Source organism: Rhinatrema bivittatum, chromosome 4, assembly GCF_901001135.1.
Source record: "Rhinatrema bivittatum chromosome 4, aRhiBiv1.1, whole genome shotgun sequence".
Classification (NCBI taxonomy): Eukaryota; Metazoa; Chordata; class Amphibia; order Gymnophiona; family Rhinatrematidae; genus Rhinatrema; species Rhinatrema bivittatum.
Window position 1 is genome coordinate 324,763,633 of NC_042618.1, and position 19,416 is coordinate 324,783,048.

The 19,416-nt window shown below is 47.3% G+C and overlaps 1 protein-coding gene across 1 annotated transcript in view; it reads right to left on the bottom strand.

Annotated features, from left to right (window-relative positions):
* The window catches only part of CFAP52 (cilia and flagella associated protein 52), a 224,177-nt gene that overhangs the window by 85,451 nt on the left and 119,310 nt on the right, over positions 1-19,416 (bottom strand). Inside the window, exon 5 of the mRNA XM_029600320.1 lies at positions 7,377-7,476. Within this exon, the coding sequence (XP_029456180.1) occupies positions 7,377-7,476 (100 nt within the window). The remainder of the gene's footprint in view (positions 1-7,376; positions 7,477-19,416) is intronic.

Below are 19,416 nucleotides of genomic sequence, written 5' to 3' on the forward strand. Positions count from 1 at the left end.
AAACAACTCAATTTACACCACTCATATAAAAAATTTTTTAAAGTAAGATGAGGAAGGTTTCATATTTTTTCTGTAACATGCCTCCTCGGCCTTGTACACAGAAGTTTATGTTTTATAATCATAAACCGACCTCCATCCTACCTTGGAAAATTTTTTGAAAATTTGTTTGTGAAAAAATCGTGAAAAACAAATTGTGTAATGTGTGCTTAAAATCAGCTAAAAAAGCTCAATATTATTCAAATTTTTATTCTTCTTCAAATAGTTATAACGGAAAATTAGTTTCTTACCTGATCATTTTCGTTCCTGTAGTACCAAGGATCAGTCCAGACTGCTGGGTTATGCCTCCCTTCCAGCAGATGGAGTCAGAGAGAAACTGAAAAGGCACCTCCCACATAACCCAGGGTGCCACCTGTGATCCCTCAGTATAAAGAATATCCAAGTAGAAGGAAAACTAATCATACACTTCCGCTGATGAATAAACCTTTTTAACTCAACCACTGACAAGATCAAGTAATATCATTGCCCTAAAGACATAAACAAACCTGTCTCCCTATTCACAAAAATAGAAACGAAACTCAGAACAACTTACCGGAGAATATGCAGCAATACTTAGCACCATAATCCGCAGATGTAGAAAACTGCAAAAAGAAAGGAAAAACAGATAGAACCACGAGCGGACTCTCCCTAAACTGACTTGGGCGGGAGTCTGGACTGATCCTTGGTACTACAGGAACGAAAATTATCAGGTAAGAAACTAATTTTCCTTTCCCTCTACGTACCAGGATCAGTCCAGACTGCTGGGATGCACCCAAGCCGCCTTAAATGTCGACGGACCACGAACATCCAAGCGATAATACCTAGCAAACGTATGCAAGGATTTCCAAGTGGCCGCCCTGCAAATCTCCTGGCAAGACACCAACTGGCTTTCAGCCCACGAAGCCGCCTGAGAACGCAGAGAGTGAGCCTTAAGCCCCTCAGGAACAGACTTTCTGCAGCCAATGTATGTGGACGCGATCACGCTCTTCAACCAGTGGGCAACAGTCATCTTGGATGCCTGCAGACCCTTCTTGGGCCCATGCCACAACACAAACAAGTGATCCGACCTTCGAAATTCATTAGTAAACTCCAAGTACCGCAGGAGTACTCGACGGACATCCAAACGCCTCAAATCATGACCTTGAGAAGACCGGAGCTCCTCCTCCATAAAGGAAGGCGATTCCACCGTCTGATTGACATGAAAAGCCGATACCACCTTAGGCAAGAAGGAAGGTACTGTGGGCAAAGAAACCTCGGACTCGGAAATACGCAAGAACGGTTCTCTGCACGAAAGAGCCTGAAGTTCCGAAACGCGACGCGCGGACGAAATGGCCACTAGGAATACTGTCTTGAGAGTTAAATCCTTAAAGGTGGCCCTCTTAATAGGCTCAAAGGGAGCCGAGCAAAGGCCACGGAGAACCAAGTTTAAGCTCCAGGAAGGACACGGAACCCTCACAGGGGGACACAAATTCCTAACTCCGCGCAAAAAACGAGCAACATCTGGATGACATGCAAGAGAAGAACCTTCAATCTTGCCCCTCAGGCAGCCCAGAGCCGCCACCTGAACCCGAAGTGAAATGTAGGCCAAACCTTTCTTCAAACTGACCTGCAAAAACGTAAGGATATGCCCTACAGAAGCCTGCCGTGGAGGAATCTTTAACTCACCGCACCAGAAGTCAAAGACCTTTCATACTCTAGCATAGGTAAGAGTAGTCGAGGATCTGCGCGCCCGAAGGAGGATAGAAATCACCGCTTCAGGATACCTTTCTTTCTCAGCTGTCGCCGCTCATAAGCCAAGCCGCCAGACAAAAGCGATCTGCCAGATCGAAAAATACTGGGCCCTGCCGAAGAAGATTTGGGAGATGACTGAGACGCTGAGGTCCGTCCACTGCCAGATTGACGAGATCTGCGAACCACGGGCGCCTTGGCCACTCCGGAGCCATGAGAATTACCAGACCCTGATGGGATTCTATGCGCCTTAAAACCTTCCCCACCAGGGGCCATGGAGGAAACACATAAAGGAGGATGCGAGGGGGCCACGGAAGCACTAGCGCATCCACCCCCTACAATCCGTGCTCTCGCCTTCGGCTGAAAAAACGCTCCACCTTGGCATTTAGCCGAGTTGCCATCAAGTCCAACCCCCCATCGTTGAGTTATGAGGTGCATCGCCTCGGCCGACAGCTCCCACTCTCCTGGGTCTAGGTGTTGCCGACTGAGATAATCCACCTGAACGTTGTCCACGCCTGCAATATGGGTGGCCGCTATGCAGGATAAATGGCGTTCCACCCAGGTCATCAACAAGGATGCTTTGGCCGCTACCGGATGACTTTTTGTGCCCCCTTGCCTGTTTATATATGCCACAGTGGTCGCGTTGTCCGATAGAATTCGCACCGCCCGACGGTGCACCATCGGTAGGAGTTGACGCAAGGCCAGACGGACCGCCCTGGTCTCCAGGCGATTGATGGACCAAGTGGACTGTCGAGGGGACCATTTCCCCTGCATTGCTCGTGACTGACATACAGCCCCCCTCCGGACAGACTGGCATCCGTCATCACGACTAACCAAGGTGGAGGTTCTAAGTCCCCCCCCTGCAGAAGATGGTCCGGGATCAACCACCAAGCGAGACTGGACCGGGCCGGTTCCACCAATGGTAACAGCATGTCGTAGTCCTCGGACCTGGGATCCCAGCGGGAAAGAAGTGCTCTTTGTAAAGGCCGCATATGCGCAAAGGTCCAAGGCACCATTTCCAGAGTAGACGCCATATGCCCAATGACTTGTAAATAATCCCAGGCCGTAGGCAGTGGCAGGTCCAACAGGTTTCGCACCTGCGCCATCAGATTGACCATTCGCTGAAGTATCGAACCAGGCTCCCAGGAACTCCAATTGCTGCGTCGGTTCTAGACTGCTCTTCGCGAAGTTGATTATCCAACCTAACTTCTGAAGTTGTTCCGCCACTAACCGAACCGCTTGCTTGCACAATGCTTCCGAATTTTCCCGGATGAGCCAATCGTCGAGATAGGGAGGTACCAGTAATCCTTGACGGTGAAGAGAAGCTGCCACGACCACCAGAACCTTGGTGAAAACTCTGGGGGAAGTCGCTAACCCGAACGGAAGGGCGCAGAACTGAAAATGGTCCCCCATCACCATGAACCTCAGGAATCACTGATGATGTTCCTGGATTCCAATGTGGAGATACGCCTTGGTTAGATCCAAAGAAGCCAAAAATTCTCCCTTGTGGACGGCCGCAATAACAGACCGCAGCGTCTCCATACGAAAATACGGAACGTGTAAGGCCCTGTTGACCCGTTTTAAGTCCAAAATCGGTCTGAACGTGCCTTCCTTCTTCGGAACCACGAAGTATATGGAGTACCGGCCAGCCTGATGTTCGGCAGGCGGAACTGGGATCACCGCCCCCAGTGCCCGCAACCGGTCCAACATCTGTGTAATAATGAGCTGCTTCGTCGGAGGACCGCATGGCGACACCAGAAACAGATCCCGGAGCGGGCGAGCAAAATCCAAAATATAACCGTGACTTATAACGTCGATAACCCACTGGTCCGAGGTTATCTTGGCCTATTCCTCCCGAAATAGGGACAACTGACCCCCGATGCGCAGAATTGAGGAATGGGCCTGCGCGTCTTCATTGTGTAGCTTTGTTGGGGGTAAAGGCCTCCGAGGATCCTGACCACTGAGGCAGTCTGCCACGAAAGGAAGGTGTCCAAGATTGGGACCTCGAAGCCTGCTGTCTCTGTGGAAAGGAACCACCCCGCCCATACGGAAATGGCATTGGCCCCGAAACTGGCCCCTGGAATTTCCGAAAGTTTGAGACTGTCGGGGCTTGACCTCGAGCAACTTATAAACCTTGTTGTCCCCCAAGTCCTTGATGAGCTGATCCAGCTTGTCTCCAAACAACAACTTTCCCCTGAAGGGAAAAGAATCCAAGCGCGACTTAGAGGAAGCATCTGCTGCCCAGCGCCGGAGCCAGAGCAACCTCCTTGTGGATACAGCCGAGGACATAGTGCGAGCTGAAGTCCACAAGAGATCATATAAGGCATCCGCCGTGTAGGCGACCGCAGCCTCCATGCAGTTAGCCTGCTCCGCTTCGTCCGGCAGAAGATCCTGGGCTGTAAGCAATTGTTGAACCCAGCGAAGTGTGGCCTGCTGCACGAGGCTGCTACAGACCGCTGCCAGACACCTAAAGCCGAAACTTAAAAAATGTGCTTCAATAAGATTTCCACCTTTCGATCCTGGATATCCTTCAGCGCTATTCCCCCTGTCACGGGAATGGTAGTATGCTTTATCATGGCCGTGACCGCCAAATCCACTTTGGGAATCTTGAGAAGGTCCAAGGACTCAGTCGGTAGGGGGTACAACTTATCCATAGCCCTGCTGACCCGTAAGGAAGCTTCTGGAAGTTCCCATTCCTTAGAGACAATCTGAAACAGTTTGGGATGAAATGGAAAAGTTTGCGGGGAGTCCCGAAGACCTGCCAAAGCTACATCCCCCGGAGAAGTATCCGCTTTCTGGTGTGGTGCCTGGATTTCCAGCTCCTTCAAAACGTGCGGGATCAAATGATTTAGCTCGTCCTTGCTAAATAAGCGAAGAACCTGAGGATCATCCCCCTCCACTGATACCTGACCGTCCAAATCTCCACCCCTAACTGTGTCCAGGAGGTCATGAGAGGGATCCGGGGCCTCCGAAAACCCCGAGCCCCCCTGTGGACGGTGACCACGAGCCCCCGCTTTCCCCTGGTCCGGGGCTGCCTTGGGAATCTTGGGTGGAGAGGGTCCAGCAACCTCCCAACCCGCCTCTGCCTCTAAGAAGGCTTTGTGCATTAAAAGCACAAACTGCGAGGAAAACGGGGCTGGCCTTTTAAAAGTGTCCCCCGCAGGTCGGGAGGGAGGCGGGGACCGAGGGGCTCCAAAATTGGGCGTGCTCTGCGGGCTGAGAGCCGGCGGGGAGGGAGGAGGGGAATCCTCCTCCTCCAACGCCGTCTCCTCCAACGGCAACGTGATCAAAATGGCCACCGCCTCCTTCTCTGTGGGAGGCGGGGCTGACGCCCGGGTCCCACAAACTTTCCGCAGCCGTGAAGAAGTAGAGCTGCGGGCAGCGCTCGGCCCCTGAGAGGGTCCCTTGCCCCCAGGAAGACAACGGGAGCAGAGACCCTCTCGGGAGAGTCGCACCCCGTCCCCCGCAGGCCGTGCAGGCCGAAGATCGCGGCATGAAGAGGCGGGAAGAAAAGGAGGAAGAAAGAGCGCCAAAAGGTAATTACTGCCTCTGAGCAAAGAAGCGCGCCGGGTGAGCCAGCCACCCCCTCCGAAGACCCGGGACTGTAACACGGCAGGCCAGGGCTGAAAGCAACTTGTACACTGCCTGTCACCAACAGGACTGAAGTGTCCATGCAACCAACTTACTCTTACTTCTTTTTTTTTTTAAAACAATGTCCCCGCTCCTAATAAGCCCCCTTCAGAGGAAAACCTCTGGGATACTTCAACTGGGGGGGAGATTGACCGGCCCACCGGTAAACTCTCCCCCTGGTCACCTAGGGATTACCTCCAGGAATATGGCCTTAGGGCATAGCCCTGCCAAGCCTGCCCTGAATCCTATCCCCTTGCTGTGCGGGAAACACGAAAGAAAGAAATGACTACCTCTTCTTATTCTTTTTTTTTTTTTACATACAAGCTAAACAAACTAGTTGATCTAGTCAGGGTTATTCAAAATAACTGAAAAACCTGTACAACCAACGTAGAAATGTGGAAAGATCAGGACCGCAGGTTATGCCTCTCAATCTGCTGGAGTCAGAGAAAATACTGAGGGATCGCAGGTGGCACCCCGGGTTATGTGGGAGGTGCCTTTTCAGTTTCTCTCTGACTCCATCTGCTGGAAGGGAGGCATAACCCAGCAGTCTGGACTGATCCTGGTACGTACAGGGAATGAGTGTTAACCACTTCAACGCTTCCCGCGTCCGAATAACAATTAGTCACTTTTGACCCTCTCGGCGTCTCTGTTCTGGTTTTCTTCTTAACGGTTATTTTACACACCACGTCTAAATCTTTGTTTCTTTTAGCACTCTCAATCACAATTTTTTCTTTCTCAGCCACAGTTTTTTTATACACCACCTTTATATTCTTTTACATGCCACCTTAATATTCCTACATATAAAGCGCCCGATCAACTTAGCTTTTTGTCAATTGCCTCCTGACATGATCATGTTTCGATATAATATATACTTGAACATGGACAGACAATGGCCAAATCAGGATATGCTTGCAATAATGCCATAGCTTAATAAAAAACCTGCTTAAACAGCCATGTTTTTAATAGAGATTTGAAAGTTTTTAAACTGTCTGCTATGCGCATTTCCTCTGGAAAAATGTTCCACAAAATAGGTGAAACACCTATTTTGAATATTGGCTTATTTGTACTTTTCATATGTTTCCATTTAAGGTTAAGCACTGTGCAATGTACTGGAAAGTGATGCATTATTACTGTGATTCACTCATGCACTATTAAGTGATTCATACATGCACTATTACTGCTAATAATTATTATTTTGTAGGAGGAGGAGAATGTGTTGCATCTTTATTTTATTCACTTAGGGTCAAATTTTAAAAACATTGCTTGTGCTAAAAGGCCCAGATATTTGAGGAGGTCGGCTGCATGTGGGCATCATGGATTTTAATAGCTGCTAATTATGTGCATGAGCTAAAAAAAAAGGGGACGGAAAAGGGGGGGGGGGGGGGAATTGGCAGGGCATGGAAGTTCCAGGGCAGATCCAACAATTACACTTGCAAATCCGTATTTTAAAAACGAAGGCCGCAGCATATGTGGCTAAGTAGCCACCACACATTTACTACTGCTCATGATTTGGTGTAAGTCTGCAGAAATTGCGTTTTAGGCCTATCACGACAGGGTGATAGGTCCGGCTTAACTGGGGGGGTGTGCAGGCTGAAGAACCAGAGGGATCTGGATGACCTCGAGATAGACTGGGCAAACCGGTAAACTACTTGCTAAAACTGGGAATGTCTTTCACACGAGCATGTTTTAAAATGTGCTTACCTGTGCACGTTAAAACCGACAAAGTGCTAAGGAAGATACACGAAGTACGTTTGCTTGAGTAACTGATTAAAATTAGGAGCATAGTTACGCGCAGTAGGCGCAGTAGGCGCAGTAGGCGTATTTGAAATCATATGCGTGCAATTGCAATTTCCGTCATACTGTGGAATTCTTAGTTTTAAATACCTGATTATAAAATTTCTAGAAGTGTAGCCAAAAGCAATCATGACATATTGAACTTAAAAAATACCTATCAATATGGCTTTAGCAGAAAAACTACTTACTGATATACATGAAATGACTCTTTTCAATTGCCCAGTATAGCAGTCAGTTGGACGTATTTTTCGGTTAGCTAGGTCTGCTTGCCAGACACGCAGTGTCCCACTAAGAGAAAAAAAGGCAGAAACAAATTTAGATCCAGATACAATGGGTCTCTGGTGCAAACAACTTTGCTAAAATTTTGGATGCAATGCTGTTTTTTCATTCATTGCATCTCTTTGTGACGATTAGCACCATAACATAGTAACCTAGTAAGTGATGGCCCACCCAGACTGTCTAGTTTTCTGCCACTTTGAGTAGATAAGCATATAAATTATCATATTTAAATGAACATCAGTTCCCTCTATGTCTTTTATCTGACCTCTCAACCCTGTTTCCACCATTGCCCTCTATATATGGCCCAATCATACTCATTGATGTAAAAGTGAAATGTAAACTTACTGGTTAATTTCCTTTCCTTTAATTCTGCCAGAATAGTCCAGTTAAGTGGGCTATGTCCCCCCTGCCAGCTGATGGAGACAGAGAAAAAAGGTCAAAGCTGACTTCACTCCCTCTATAGGGATCTAGTACTGCCTTCAGCTATTCAGTATCCTATGTCAAAGCTAAGATAACAAAAGGCAATTGTTTGTTTTGGTTTTCAGATCATCACCATAGCCAGGAAACTTCACTCCATGTTCATTAACCTAGGAATTAGCTAATTGCTACACAAGGGTCATGATTAGACAAACTTCCTTCACAATCGGCAATAATGTTCTCACTACTAGTTTTCTAAATTGGTCAAACTGAGAGTCCTTGATCATTGCAGCTTCACTGAGTGGGTTCTGGAGTGGACTGACAAGGATTAAAGGAAAATAAATTAACAGATAAATTTAAATTTCACCTTCCTTATCATCCATGCCAGACTAGACAAATCACAAATACCCAAGCTCTACCCAGACCAGGTAAGGAAACCACAATAGCTCTCAGGACTCTTGTATTCAAGGTGTTTCCCTTTCCAGCCTGCATACCCACACAAAGTTGCTTAGAGCAGACATGAAATTGAGACAAGGGCATAACCCTGCAATTATCCTCTGGAAAGACAGGGTGTGATTCTGCCTACGAGGAGTCCTGCACCCTCATCAAGTCTGAATTATATCCCTCTGACCTACAAATTCTTACTGGCATAGGTGGAAGCGCTTGTCTCCTTGATTCCTCCAAAATCAATACCTTGTGCTTTAATAGGTGTTGCATTCGTGCCTGCTTTCACCCTCACTCCACCCTCTCTACCTGTGTGGCGACTCCCTCCGAGCCTGATGGACGGCTTGATGCCGCGGCATCTCCATGCCTTTTCTCCCCGGTCCTCGAGGGCCTATGTTCCTGAATACTCTGAAGATTCTCTTTGTCCAGAAGCTATTGCATGTAGGGATGTGAATAGTTTTTTGACGATTTAAAATATCGTCCGATATTTTTTTAAATCGTCATTAATTGTTAGAGTGCGATACAATAGAAATTCCACCGATTTATCATGAAAAAATCGTTAATTGGGTTAGTGCACACTAACGGGAGTTAGGACACAACCTAAAAACCCACCCCGACCCTTTAAAACTGCTCCCTTAGCCTCCACCACCCTCCTGACCCCCCCAAAAACATTTTTAAATTACCTGGTGGTCCAGCGGGGGTCCCAGGAGTGTTCTCTCATGCTCGAGCTGTCGGCCAATAAACAAAAAACCCACCCCGACCTTTTAAAACCGCTCCCTTAGCCTCCACCACCCTCCCGACCCCCCCCCCCCCCCCCTCCCCAAAATGTTTTAAAATTACCTGGTGGTCCAGTGGGCCCCAGGAGTGATCTCCCGCTCTCGGGCCATCGGCTGCCACTAATAAAAATGGCGCCGATGGCCCTTTGCCCTTACCATGTGACAGGGTAACCGTGCCATTGGCCGGCCCCTGTCACATGGTAGGAGCACTGGATGGCCCGTGCGTTTTTAAAGATGGCGCCGGCCGTCCAGTGCTCCTACCATGTGACAGGGGCCGGTCAATGGCACGGTTACCCTGTCATATGGTAAGGGCAAAGGGCCATCGGTGCCATTTTTATTAGTGGCAGCCGACGGCCCGAGAGCGGGAGATCGGTCCCGGGGCCCACTGGACCACCAGGTAATTTTAAAACATTTTTGGGGGGGGTCGGGAGGGTGGTGGAGGTTAAGGGAGCGGTTTTAAAGGGTCTGGGTGGGTCTTTTGTTTATTGGATCGGGCGCAGCCGATAAAAAAAAACAAACGAACGGGCCGGACAAAAAAAAATGCACGATTTGAATCGGAACCGGAACCGAACCGATTCCGGTTCACATCTCTAATTGCATGTGCAGACATTTGTGAGTTACTATATCAGAAGGTATATAGGAACCGGCACTCGCTTCTTGAGGGCCCATGTTCCTGAATACACTGAAGATTCTCTGTTGACTAGAAGCTATTTCAGATACAGATTATTGTGAGTGACCACCGCTCTCTCAGAGCTTTCCCTGGAACCAGGTACTCGCTCCTCGAGGGCCTAATCCTTTCCAGCTACTGAGCCATCTCAAGATCTTATGAGAGTTATCATCTAGTACTGGCTATGTATATCTGCATATCCTGTCTATTCACTATCTCTAGTCTCTCTGCAGCTCAGAAACCCTGGGATCGCAGTTCCAGTATCTGAGGGACTTCAGCCCTGCTGGGCACATCAGCTCACTACTGCCACCTTTGTGTCTCTATCTGTGTCTGTCTCTATACCCAAGCCTAGCCAGTGGTTCCTCTCAGGATATCCTCCTGGGGGCGCTGTCATCTGCCATCGGTCCAAGGATTCACCTATTTACATTAGAGTGCTCACTCCTCCCACTTCAGGAGCTGAGCACAACAGACTGTTAACTCTCATCTGCTTGCTCCTCTCATCAGCATAGCTGATCCTAACAGATTGCTAACTCCTCCCCTCTGGCAGAGCATATTATAACAGATTGCTAACTCCTCCCCTCTGGAGGAGCAGATTGTAACAACAGAGATGGAGATTGGTCTATGGATAGTTTAAATTTTACAAGACGTTTGGAATTCTCATCAAAAGAGGTCCCTAGGACCACCCTTCTTGTTTCTTTTGCTTTGGAGCCTGATTGGGACTGGGTACTGAGATTGTTTTTTCATAATAACGACTCTTTTTTTTTTTTTTCTCTGTGAGGATAAGGTAGGGTTTTCCTAGATCTGAGTAAGGCTACCTTGCATAAGCTCAGGGCCCTTTTAAGTCTTAATGTCTTATAACCATTGGATCAGATTTTATTTTTAAACTCCTTTACGGGCCGATACAATAAAGCGCGGCTGCGGTTGCCCATTTTTTGACCCACTTTGGTCGCACGTTTTGAGCGCGTAAGACGGATGCGCGATTCAGTATCGGCTTTTACGCGTCCTTAGCGCTTGCCGAAAAAGACACGTATCCATTACCGCATGCCGCATGTATATGATATGTTAATGATCGGATTAGCTATTCCCCCCGATACAGTAACATGCGCCCAAATTATCGCCTTTTTAACCAGCTTATTTACCACGTCTTTAACCTCAATATTTACCGCCTACCCTGACCCTGGCGTTAGTGTGGTGTTCAGCCAGCTTCCTACCGGACAGCGCCATGGACAACATGCATATATTGGCTCTGGCGATATTTTTCATTCAGTTGAGAAGCAGAATGAGAAATGCTCGAATGAGAAATGCTTGAAATGCTCGGCAGATTGGAGAAGCCAACAGGGGAGCCCAGCAGCAAGGAGAACCCCGCCAACCGGAGAACCCAGCAGCAAGACCGGAGAACCCAGCAGCAAGACCGGAGGAGGTATGTGTTCTGTTTGGGTTCAACTGTACCATCCATCTCTGGGCGTCTCTGAGGCTCTGGACATGGATGCCTCTACGGACGCCGGAGAGATGGGAGCCGCACCAGGCCAGGGTTCAACTGTACCATCCATCTCTGGGCATCTCTGAGGCTCCGGATATGGACGCCTCTACGGACGCTGGAGAGATGGGAGCCGCGCCAGGCCAGAGTTCAATTGTACCATCCATCTCTGGGCGTCTCTGAGGCTCCGGACATGGAGCCTCTACGGATGCCAGAGAGATGGGAGCCGCGCCAGGCCAGGGTTCAAATGTACCATCCATCTCTGGCCGTCTCTAGGCTCCAGACATGGATGCTTCTATGGACGCCGGAGAGATGGGAGCCACACCAGGCCTTCATCCAGCGTCTGCTAGGCAGTCCTGAGGCTGGGAGGGGGGGGGGGGGGGGACAGCGGATGCCTATACGGATGCCTATATGGGCGCCTATACGGAGCCTTCCTCCAGCGTCTAGAATTAGGCATCCCTGAGGCTGCTGATTGTAGTACATGCTTAAATAAGAACGCATAGCTCATTTAAGAATACATACTTGAGAATACACAGTGTTGCAGATCCATGTATGTACTGTTAAATAATTTATATGTGCTGCTAGTCAAACTATGTACACCAGAGAATCCACAGTGTGGCATATCCATGTATGTACTGGGAAACATTTTCTATTTGCCCTGCTAGTAATCTATGTGCACCCGAGAATCCACAGTGTTGCATATCCATGTATGTGCTGTTAAATGATTTATATGTGTTCATCAATTAATTTGAATTTCTTGTGCTTGCCTCTGTTGTATTCCATGCAGGCAGAGCACCGTGCCATCGGCAGGCCAGGCCATCAGCAGGCCATCGGCAGGCCAGGACGTTTCATTCGCACATGGACAACTCTGTTTGGCATGTGTGAGCGAGATGTTGTCCGAACCTACCGGCTGAGCTCACGGGCAATCTTGTTCCTCTATGAAGATCTGCACTGCAACCTAGACCCCCTGGCCAATCGCCACCATGCTGTGCCAGGGTTGACAAAACTTCTCAGTGCCTTAAATATTTTTGGTACGGAAGTTTTCAAAACCCTGTGAGTGTCGTTGCAGGTATGACACAGGCCTCCATTTTATGGCATCTGTCACAGGTGTTGAAGGCCATGATGAAGCGGATGAGGAAGTACATCGTCTATCCTACGGATCCAGCGGAGCTGCAACAGATCCGCAGTGGGTTCATGGGTATTGCGGGGATGCCGAATGTGTTGGGTGCTATCGACTGCACTCATATTGTGTTTACCCCCAGGTCGGAGGAAGAGAGTGCGTTCTGGAATCGTAAGCACTTCCATTCAATGAATGTGCAAGTCATTTGCGATGCACACCTTCGGATTCTAAATGTTGTAGTGAAGTATCCTGGGAGCTGCCATGATGCCTACATTCTCGCACATTCATCTCTGGGGACCCAATTCCCAGAGGGAAAGTACGGTGAAGGTTGGCTACTTGGTAAGTAACAATGGCTACTGCCTGTGATTCTGTCTGTCATATGTTCAGGTCTGGGGATGTTCGGGATGTTCGGTATACAATAATGTTTATGATGTTATGTTTATGATGTTAGGCGCTGCGAAGTTGTTTTTGATGCATTCCGGATTATTGATCCTATAGGTGATGGCAGCTATGGCTGTAAGCCCTGGTTGCTAACTCCACGCCAGTCCCCACGCACAGCGGCCGAAAAACGCTACAATGAGGCTCATGGCAGCACCAGAAACGTGATTGAGCGCACTTTTGGAGTTCTGAAGGGGCGTTTCCGATGTCTGGATCGCTCAGGGGGAGCCCTGCAGTACAGTGCAGAAAAGGTGGTGAGCATAGTTGTTGCCTACTGCATGCTACACAACATTTGCCAGAGATTTGGTGTGGATGCAGAGGTAGCTGTAAACTTGCCACCAGATCCGCTTGTGGAACAGGCAGCTGAAGCGGACAACACTGCACAGGGTCATGAAGTCCGGCGAAGGATCATCGAAAGTTATTTCTCTTGTAAGCTATTAAATGTTATACATTCATTTTCATAACTGCTCTTATTTTGTCTTATAGCACCACTCCTGTCTCCAGGGCCCCATACTGATGTGGCGCTTTCATTGTAGTTCATCGCTCTGATTAATTCTAGATATTAATTATTTCTCTGCCTGTATGGCCTATTTACTCTTGTCTTGGTTTTGTTTCAGAAGCTGAGATGCATCCATCTAACAATCCACCCCTCAGAACATTTACCAGCAAGTTGACCCCTCCATCAAACCCTTTACAAGCACAAATGTTTTCATTGTCTTCTGTTTTTCTATGGTATTTGTTGAAGTATAAAATGTTAAAACTTTGTCGAACCCATTGTAACCTAATTTTCTTTCTTTCCTCTTGTATGAACATCTAGGCCCTTTCCAGCAATCAAAATATTATTCATTGTCTTCTGTTTTTTAGGGTATTTCTTGAAGCATTAAATCTAAAAACTCTGACAACCCATTGTAACCTAATTTTCTTTCTTTCCTCTTGTATGAACATCTAGGCCCTTTCCAGCTATCAAAATATTATTCATTGTCTTCTGTTTATTAGGGTATTTCTTGAAGTATTAAATCTAAAATCCCATTGTAACCTAATATTCTTTCTTTCTTCTTGTATGAACATCTAGGCCTTTTCCCGCAACCAAAATATTATTCATTGTCTTGGGTTTTTAATGGTTGCATTTATATCGCTTGAAGTGTTAAATCAATATAAAGTTCATAAACATTTAACAGACATTTCTTTCTTTCCATGTATGAATATCAAAGCTTTTCCCAGCAATAACTAATTAATTGTGTTCTGTTTTTTAAGGTTCCATTAACAGTTCGTGAACTATAACATCAATAAAGTGTGCCTACCCATTGTATACAATATTCTTGTCTTTCCTTGTATTTTATACTCTTGCATGTGGAGCGCCCCTCCAGTGCCAAGGATTCCCCCCCCCCCTCCCCCGTCTCTACTGCCCACCTCTGTACCTTCATACCAGACATAGGGGATGGGGTGACATCGATATTATCAACCCGGTCTCTCCCCTGGCAACCGCAATGACAATGATGCTCTTATTCCCCCGTACTGCATGGTTTCTTCCCTTGCCGTACCCATCTAATCCCCCATGTATAAATCTATAATAATTAAAAAAATAGCGATTCTGCCATGTTGTAATATTGTCTACTTTGATTACTTAACCTTTTTTTGAACATATTCAGTGCTGGATGTGACATTAAACGATACGTGAGTAAATTGCAAAAAATAACTTTTATTGAAAATTTTAAGATTGGTTAACGGCACGATAAGCTGAGGCAAGTTCTCAAATTGCGCCGATCAATTCCGCCATCGTTTCTCGAATCGCATTTGCTTGAGCAGCCATCCCAGCGTTGAGGTCGGATCGCATCAACCGCACTTCCTGGAGGAGGAGTTCATTATATTGATCCTGATCCGAGATTATTCCACTCAAAAATTGCTCGCTCAGGCCATCATTTCCAAAAAGTGCCAGTTCTAGGTCCTGCGCTACTGACACTGTTTCCAGTACTGGTGGAGCGTCAGCCTGTAGCTGAGATGGTTGCGAATCAAGAAATGTTTCCAGGGGTGCTGAATCCTCGGGGGCCAGGGGAACCGATGCTTCTGGTGATTAGCTGAGAGAAGACACATCAAACAGGTTCAGTGTTACCACGTCCTCTGTTGACATGTGTTGACTGGGGGAGTCAGCACTCGACATCGGGAAGATGAAATCATCTGGCATGGGAATGGATTCCTCGCTGGTAACATCGCCATCGTCCACTCTATCTGTGGATAAAGATATAGAAAGAGGTTGCAATCATTCTATAAGCTAGGAAGTGTGCATCGGACTTTATAGCAGTACCGTCATCATACTCCAAACATTTGGCTCATGTAATCATGTGTTAAGTGTAGCCAAATTTTAAATCCGGAGGACAAAACAAAATAAAAACAATATATATCAAACATGAATTCTTATAAAGTACAGAGAGATGTGACATATTTTCAAAATTTTATCAGATAGTATTACCATAAGGAGGGTGACGGTATGGCAATCAATCCCGCACATCTCAAAATAACTGTTGGAAAAAAGTGGAAAACAAGGAAAGAGAGCAATCAAACATCAGTCAACCCCTCATGAGCCATAAAGTTAACATGCAATGCTAACGATTTATGTACATGCATACCTCCACTGGCTGCCGTGTCAACGCCGTACTGTCTGCACGCCTACCACAACCTCCGGCCTGACAGTTTGGAGAACCAGCTCCTCCACTGGTGTGAGCACGATGTTACATGGTGGCCCTCCACCGGTCCTCTTTGTCGAGGCGTCTATTTTTGCGGCCTTCTCTTTGACCTCTTTTCTGGTGTCTCGCCACCGGTGCTGCACCTGTCTCACGTCCCTGGGTGTGACAGAAAGGGAGCTCACATCCTGAGCTATCTTTTCCCAAATCCTTTTCTTCGTGGAGCACGAAACCTTTGACTGGAAAAGAACTTTATATTTCTTGCAGACGGCACGGCACAATAATTCCTTGTCTTCATCCGTAAAGCGAGCGTTACGGGTTCACTTTTTGGATGACTGGCTAGTACTTGTGCCTTCCTGTTGTTCATGCTCCACGGCACGCTCCTCAACCTCAGTGATTGTGCGCTTTCCCGGCATATTAATACCTGAACGGTAAAAAAATAAGCGGTGATTAATGAATGGGAAGACAGCATGACGGAAATTAACAAAATCTGTATAAATAAAATATACTAGAAACTATAGAGGCCCATGTACAGCATCAAGCAGGAGCCTGAAGTGCCTTCCAGTACTGGTTGCCGGTCTCCGGGCTACTCCTCTACCAGTGCAATGCAATGTTTTCCAGGCATCATTGTCTGAATCAGAGAAAATAACAAGGGGAAAAGGGATTAATGACTGTGATGAAAATTTAGAAAAGAATGACAGCAATGGAACAGGGCAAATGGAGAGCATACAGCCAAGAGTCTAAACCCTGAAAGAAGAGGGGCACATATACAGCCAACAGTTACATACACTCAGGAACATCAAAAACAGAATAACCGCAAAGAAGACAGTAACATATACAGGTAACAGTGAAAATAATAAACATCAAAAACAGAATTAGCGCTAAGAAAAGGGGCATATATACAGCTAACAGTCACAGAGAAAATCATGAACATCAAAAACAGAATAATCGCAAAGAAATGGGTAACATATACAGAAAACAGTAAAAATAATAAACATAAAAAAAAACTGCTAAGAAGGGGGGCACATATACAGCTAACAGTCAGTGAAAATCATGAACATCAAAAAAATAATTACCGGAAAGAAGAGGGGAACATATATTGCAAACAGGAAAATTAAAAACAGACCTGCCACCATGGATGTCGAGGCCATGGAGGGTAGTGAGAAATAGGCGGGTACGTCCATGTTCGTCGGCCATGTAACCTTCCGACGTCCGTGGCCTGCGGCGAAACCAAAGGGACGCCTAATTCTAGGCTTGATCCTTTAGTGCCCCAGCCTAAGCGCACAGAAAAGGGAGAAGCATCGGGACATGGAGTAACCCAAGGGATGCCTAATTCTAGGCTTCAGTGAACATGATGGTCTAGCTACCAACCTTTCCGGACTATCACCAAGGTTGGAAGATAGGCTGCCTTGAGTGCCGGAAAGGTTGGTTGAACGTTCGAAAGTGGCTAGCGTGGCCTCAGCATCCATGAATCCTGGTGGCCTAGTGGTACCTGTTGGAAAGAAAGAAGCGTGCATTGCTATGCCTACCTGCTGAAAGCCTTGCCGATCTCCCAATAGATATCCGACGGATCAGTTGTACACGGTCTGTCCTAGACCAAAACGAATTTGAAAGGGACTTTTTCATTCGGAGAAGCGAATTATATACACGTCCATGGTAGGATTATGACGCTGTGATGATGTCACAAATGGGAAACAGCAGCTCCAAAAGGGAGGGAAAAAAGGTGGGAACTTCCATGTTCACCCTTGAGCGCCTGAAGTTTGAAGCAGGGACATGGCGGAACCGAAGGGGCGCCTAATACTAGGATCCAGCCTTGAGCACCAGAAATGTTTGTACAATAGGGACATGGCGGAACCGAAGGGGCGCCTAATTCTAGGCTCCAGCTTTGAGCGCCAGAAATGTTTGTAGCAGCAGTGACATGGCAGAACCAAACGGACGCCCAATTCTTAGCTTGATCCTTGAGCGCCCGAGTCTAAGCGAACAGAAAAGTTGGTAGCTGAGACGACTGAGGGGGGATATGATAGAGGTGTTTAAAATCATGAGAGGTCTAGAACGGGTAGATGTGAATCGGTTATTTACTCTTTCGGATTGTAGAAAGACTAGGGGGCACTCCATGAAGTTAGCATGGGGCACATTTAAAACTAATCGGAGAAAGTTCTTTTTTACTCAACGCACAATTAAACTCTGGAATTTGTTGCCAGAGAATGTGGTTCGTGCAGTTAGTATAGCTGTGTTTAAAAAAGGATTGGATAAGTTCTTGGAGGAGAAGTCCATTACCTGCTATTAAGTTCACTTAGAGAATAGCCACTGCCATTAGCAATGGTTACATGGAATAGACTTAGTTTTTGGGTACTTGCCAGGTTCTTGTGGCCTGGATTGGCCACTGTTGAAAACAGGATGCTGGGCTTGATGGACCCTTGGTCTGACCCAGTATGGCATTTTCTTATGTTCTTATGTTCTTAGCTGTAGGGAAATGGCGGAACCATAGGGACGCCTAATTCTAGGCTCCAGCCTTGAGCGCCAGAAATGTTTGTAGCAGCAGGGACATGGCGGAACCGAAGGGACACCTAATTCTAGGGTTCAGTCTTCAGCGCCCAGAAAAGTGGGTAGCAGTACGCACATGGCGGAACCAAATGTACGCCTCAAGGAATGCAGGGAGCAGGTGTCCGGGTGCTTGCATGTGGGATGCCACGCCTGGACGGCCATTTTTTTCTTTAGCAGGTGAATGAAGATGCCACGTGGCAGACTGCCAAATTTCACGGAGGGGAACGTCCGGCTGCTGGCCACTTTAATCTTGGCGGAAGAACGACATCTTTACTTTCACCCTGGGCGTCCGCGGGACCAGGATCGGGCCGACGAGGCCTGGCGGGTGCTCAGGGAGGAATTCAACGCCCAGTCGTCCTTCCCAAGGAAGGTAAGTTCTTAGGCCTCTGTTGTGGTTTGCCAAGTTCGGGTATATGTTGCTTATAAGGAATGACACAGCTTATACTTGTTCGGTAACAGAGAGAAAACAAGTAAAATGTAATTTGTTCATGTTCTGTATTGCTAGGGGTCAGCAAAGATACACTGAGACATGTTTGGTTAGAATAGCTTTTAGCCTGTAAATCAAAGTCAAGCTTTTATATTAACTTATCTTTCCTATTTGTTTTTTATTGTCACCAGGTTGAGGCATTGAAAAAGAGGGCAAGAAGGATTAGGCAGGAGGACCCTGGCTACCTGCAGGACCTGCGGGCCCACCGCAGAGCGGCGGAAGGTTTGTGCTGTCAGCAATTGAAATGTCATGGTTAACATGCAAGTGGCGAGGTGTTCTGTAACAATGACTATAAGAAATGTATCATTTGTACCATTCTGGATCTCTGCATGGGCGGCAGTCAAACTTTCCTATTTCTGTTTTCAGAGACCACCTCTGAATCTTCAGATACATCAGAATCCGCTCCTCCGCCTTCCCCGGCACCAGAACACCAAGGTAAGCCTTTAATAGTTTAGTCCATGTAAAAGTATATTGATGTTTTATGCCGTTTGGCACGCCGCTCACATTTGAATTTTAAATGTCATGCTTACGGTAATGCAAGAGGGGATGTCTTGTTTAAAATGGATATAAGAAAGTTCTCCTTCCTACCGTTCTGTATCTTTGCGTGCGCGACAGCAGTAACGCTTTTGCTTTTTATCTTTTCAGATACATCAGAAGAGGAGGAACGCAATCAGCCGGCGCATATAATTCTCCCATCGCCCCTCTCTCCGGCCCGACCAGCCATGGAGGGCGAGCCACCAATAATGATTTTCCCACCCCCCGTCTCTCCAGCCCCCATCTCTCCAGCCCCCCATCTACCCTTCCAGCGCCAATGATTTCCACCTCCCGCCATCTCTCCTGCCCCCATCTCTCCTGCCCCACCAGCCATGGGGGATGAGGACGACATCATTATTGATGTTGT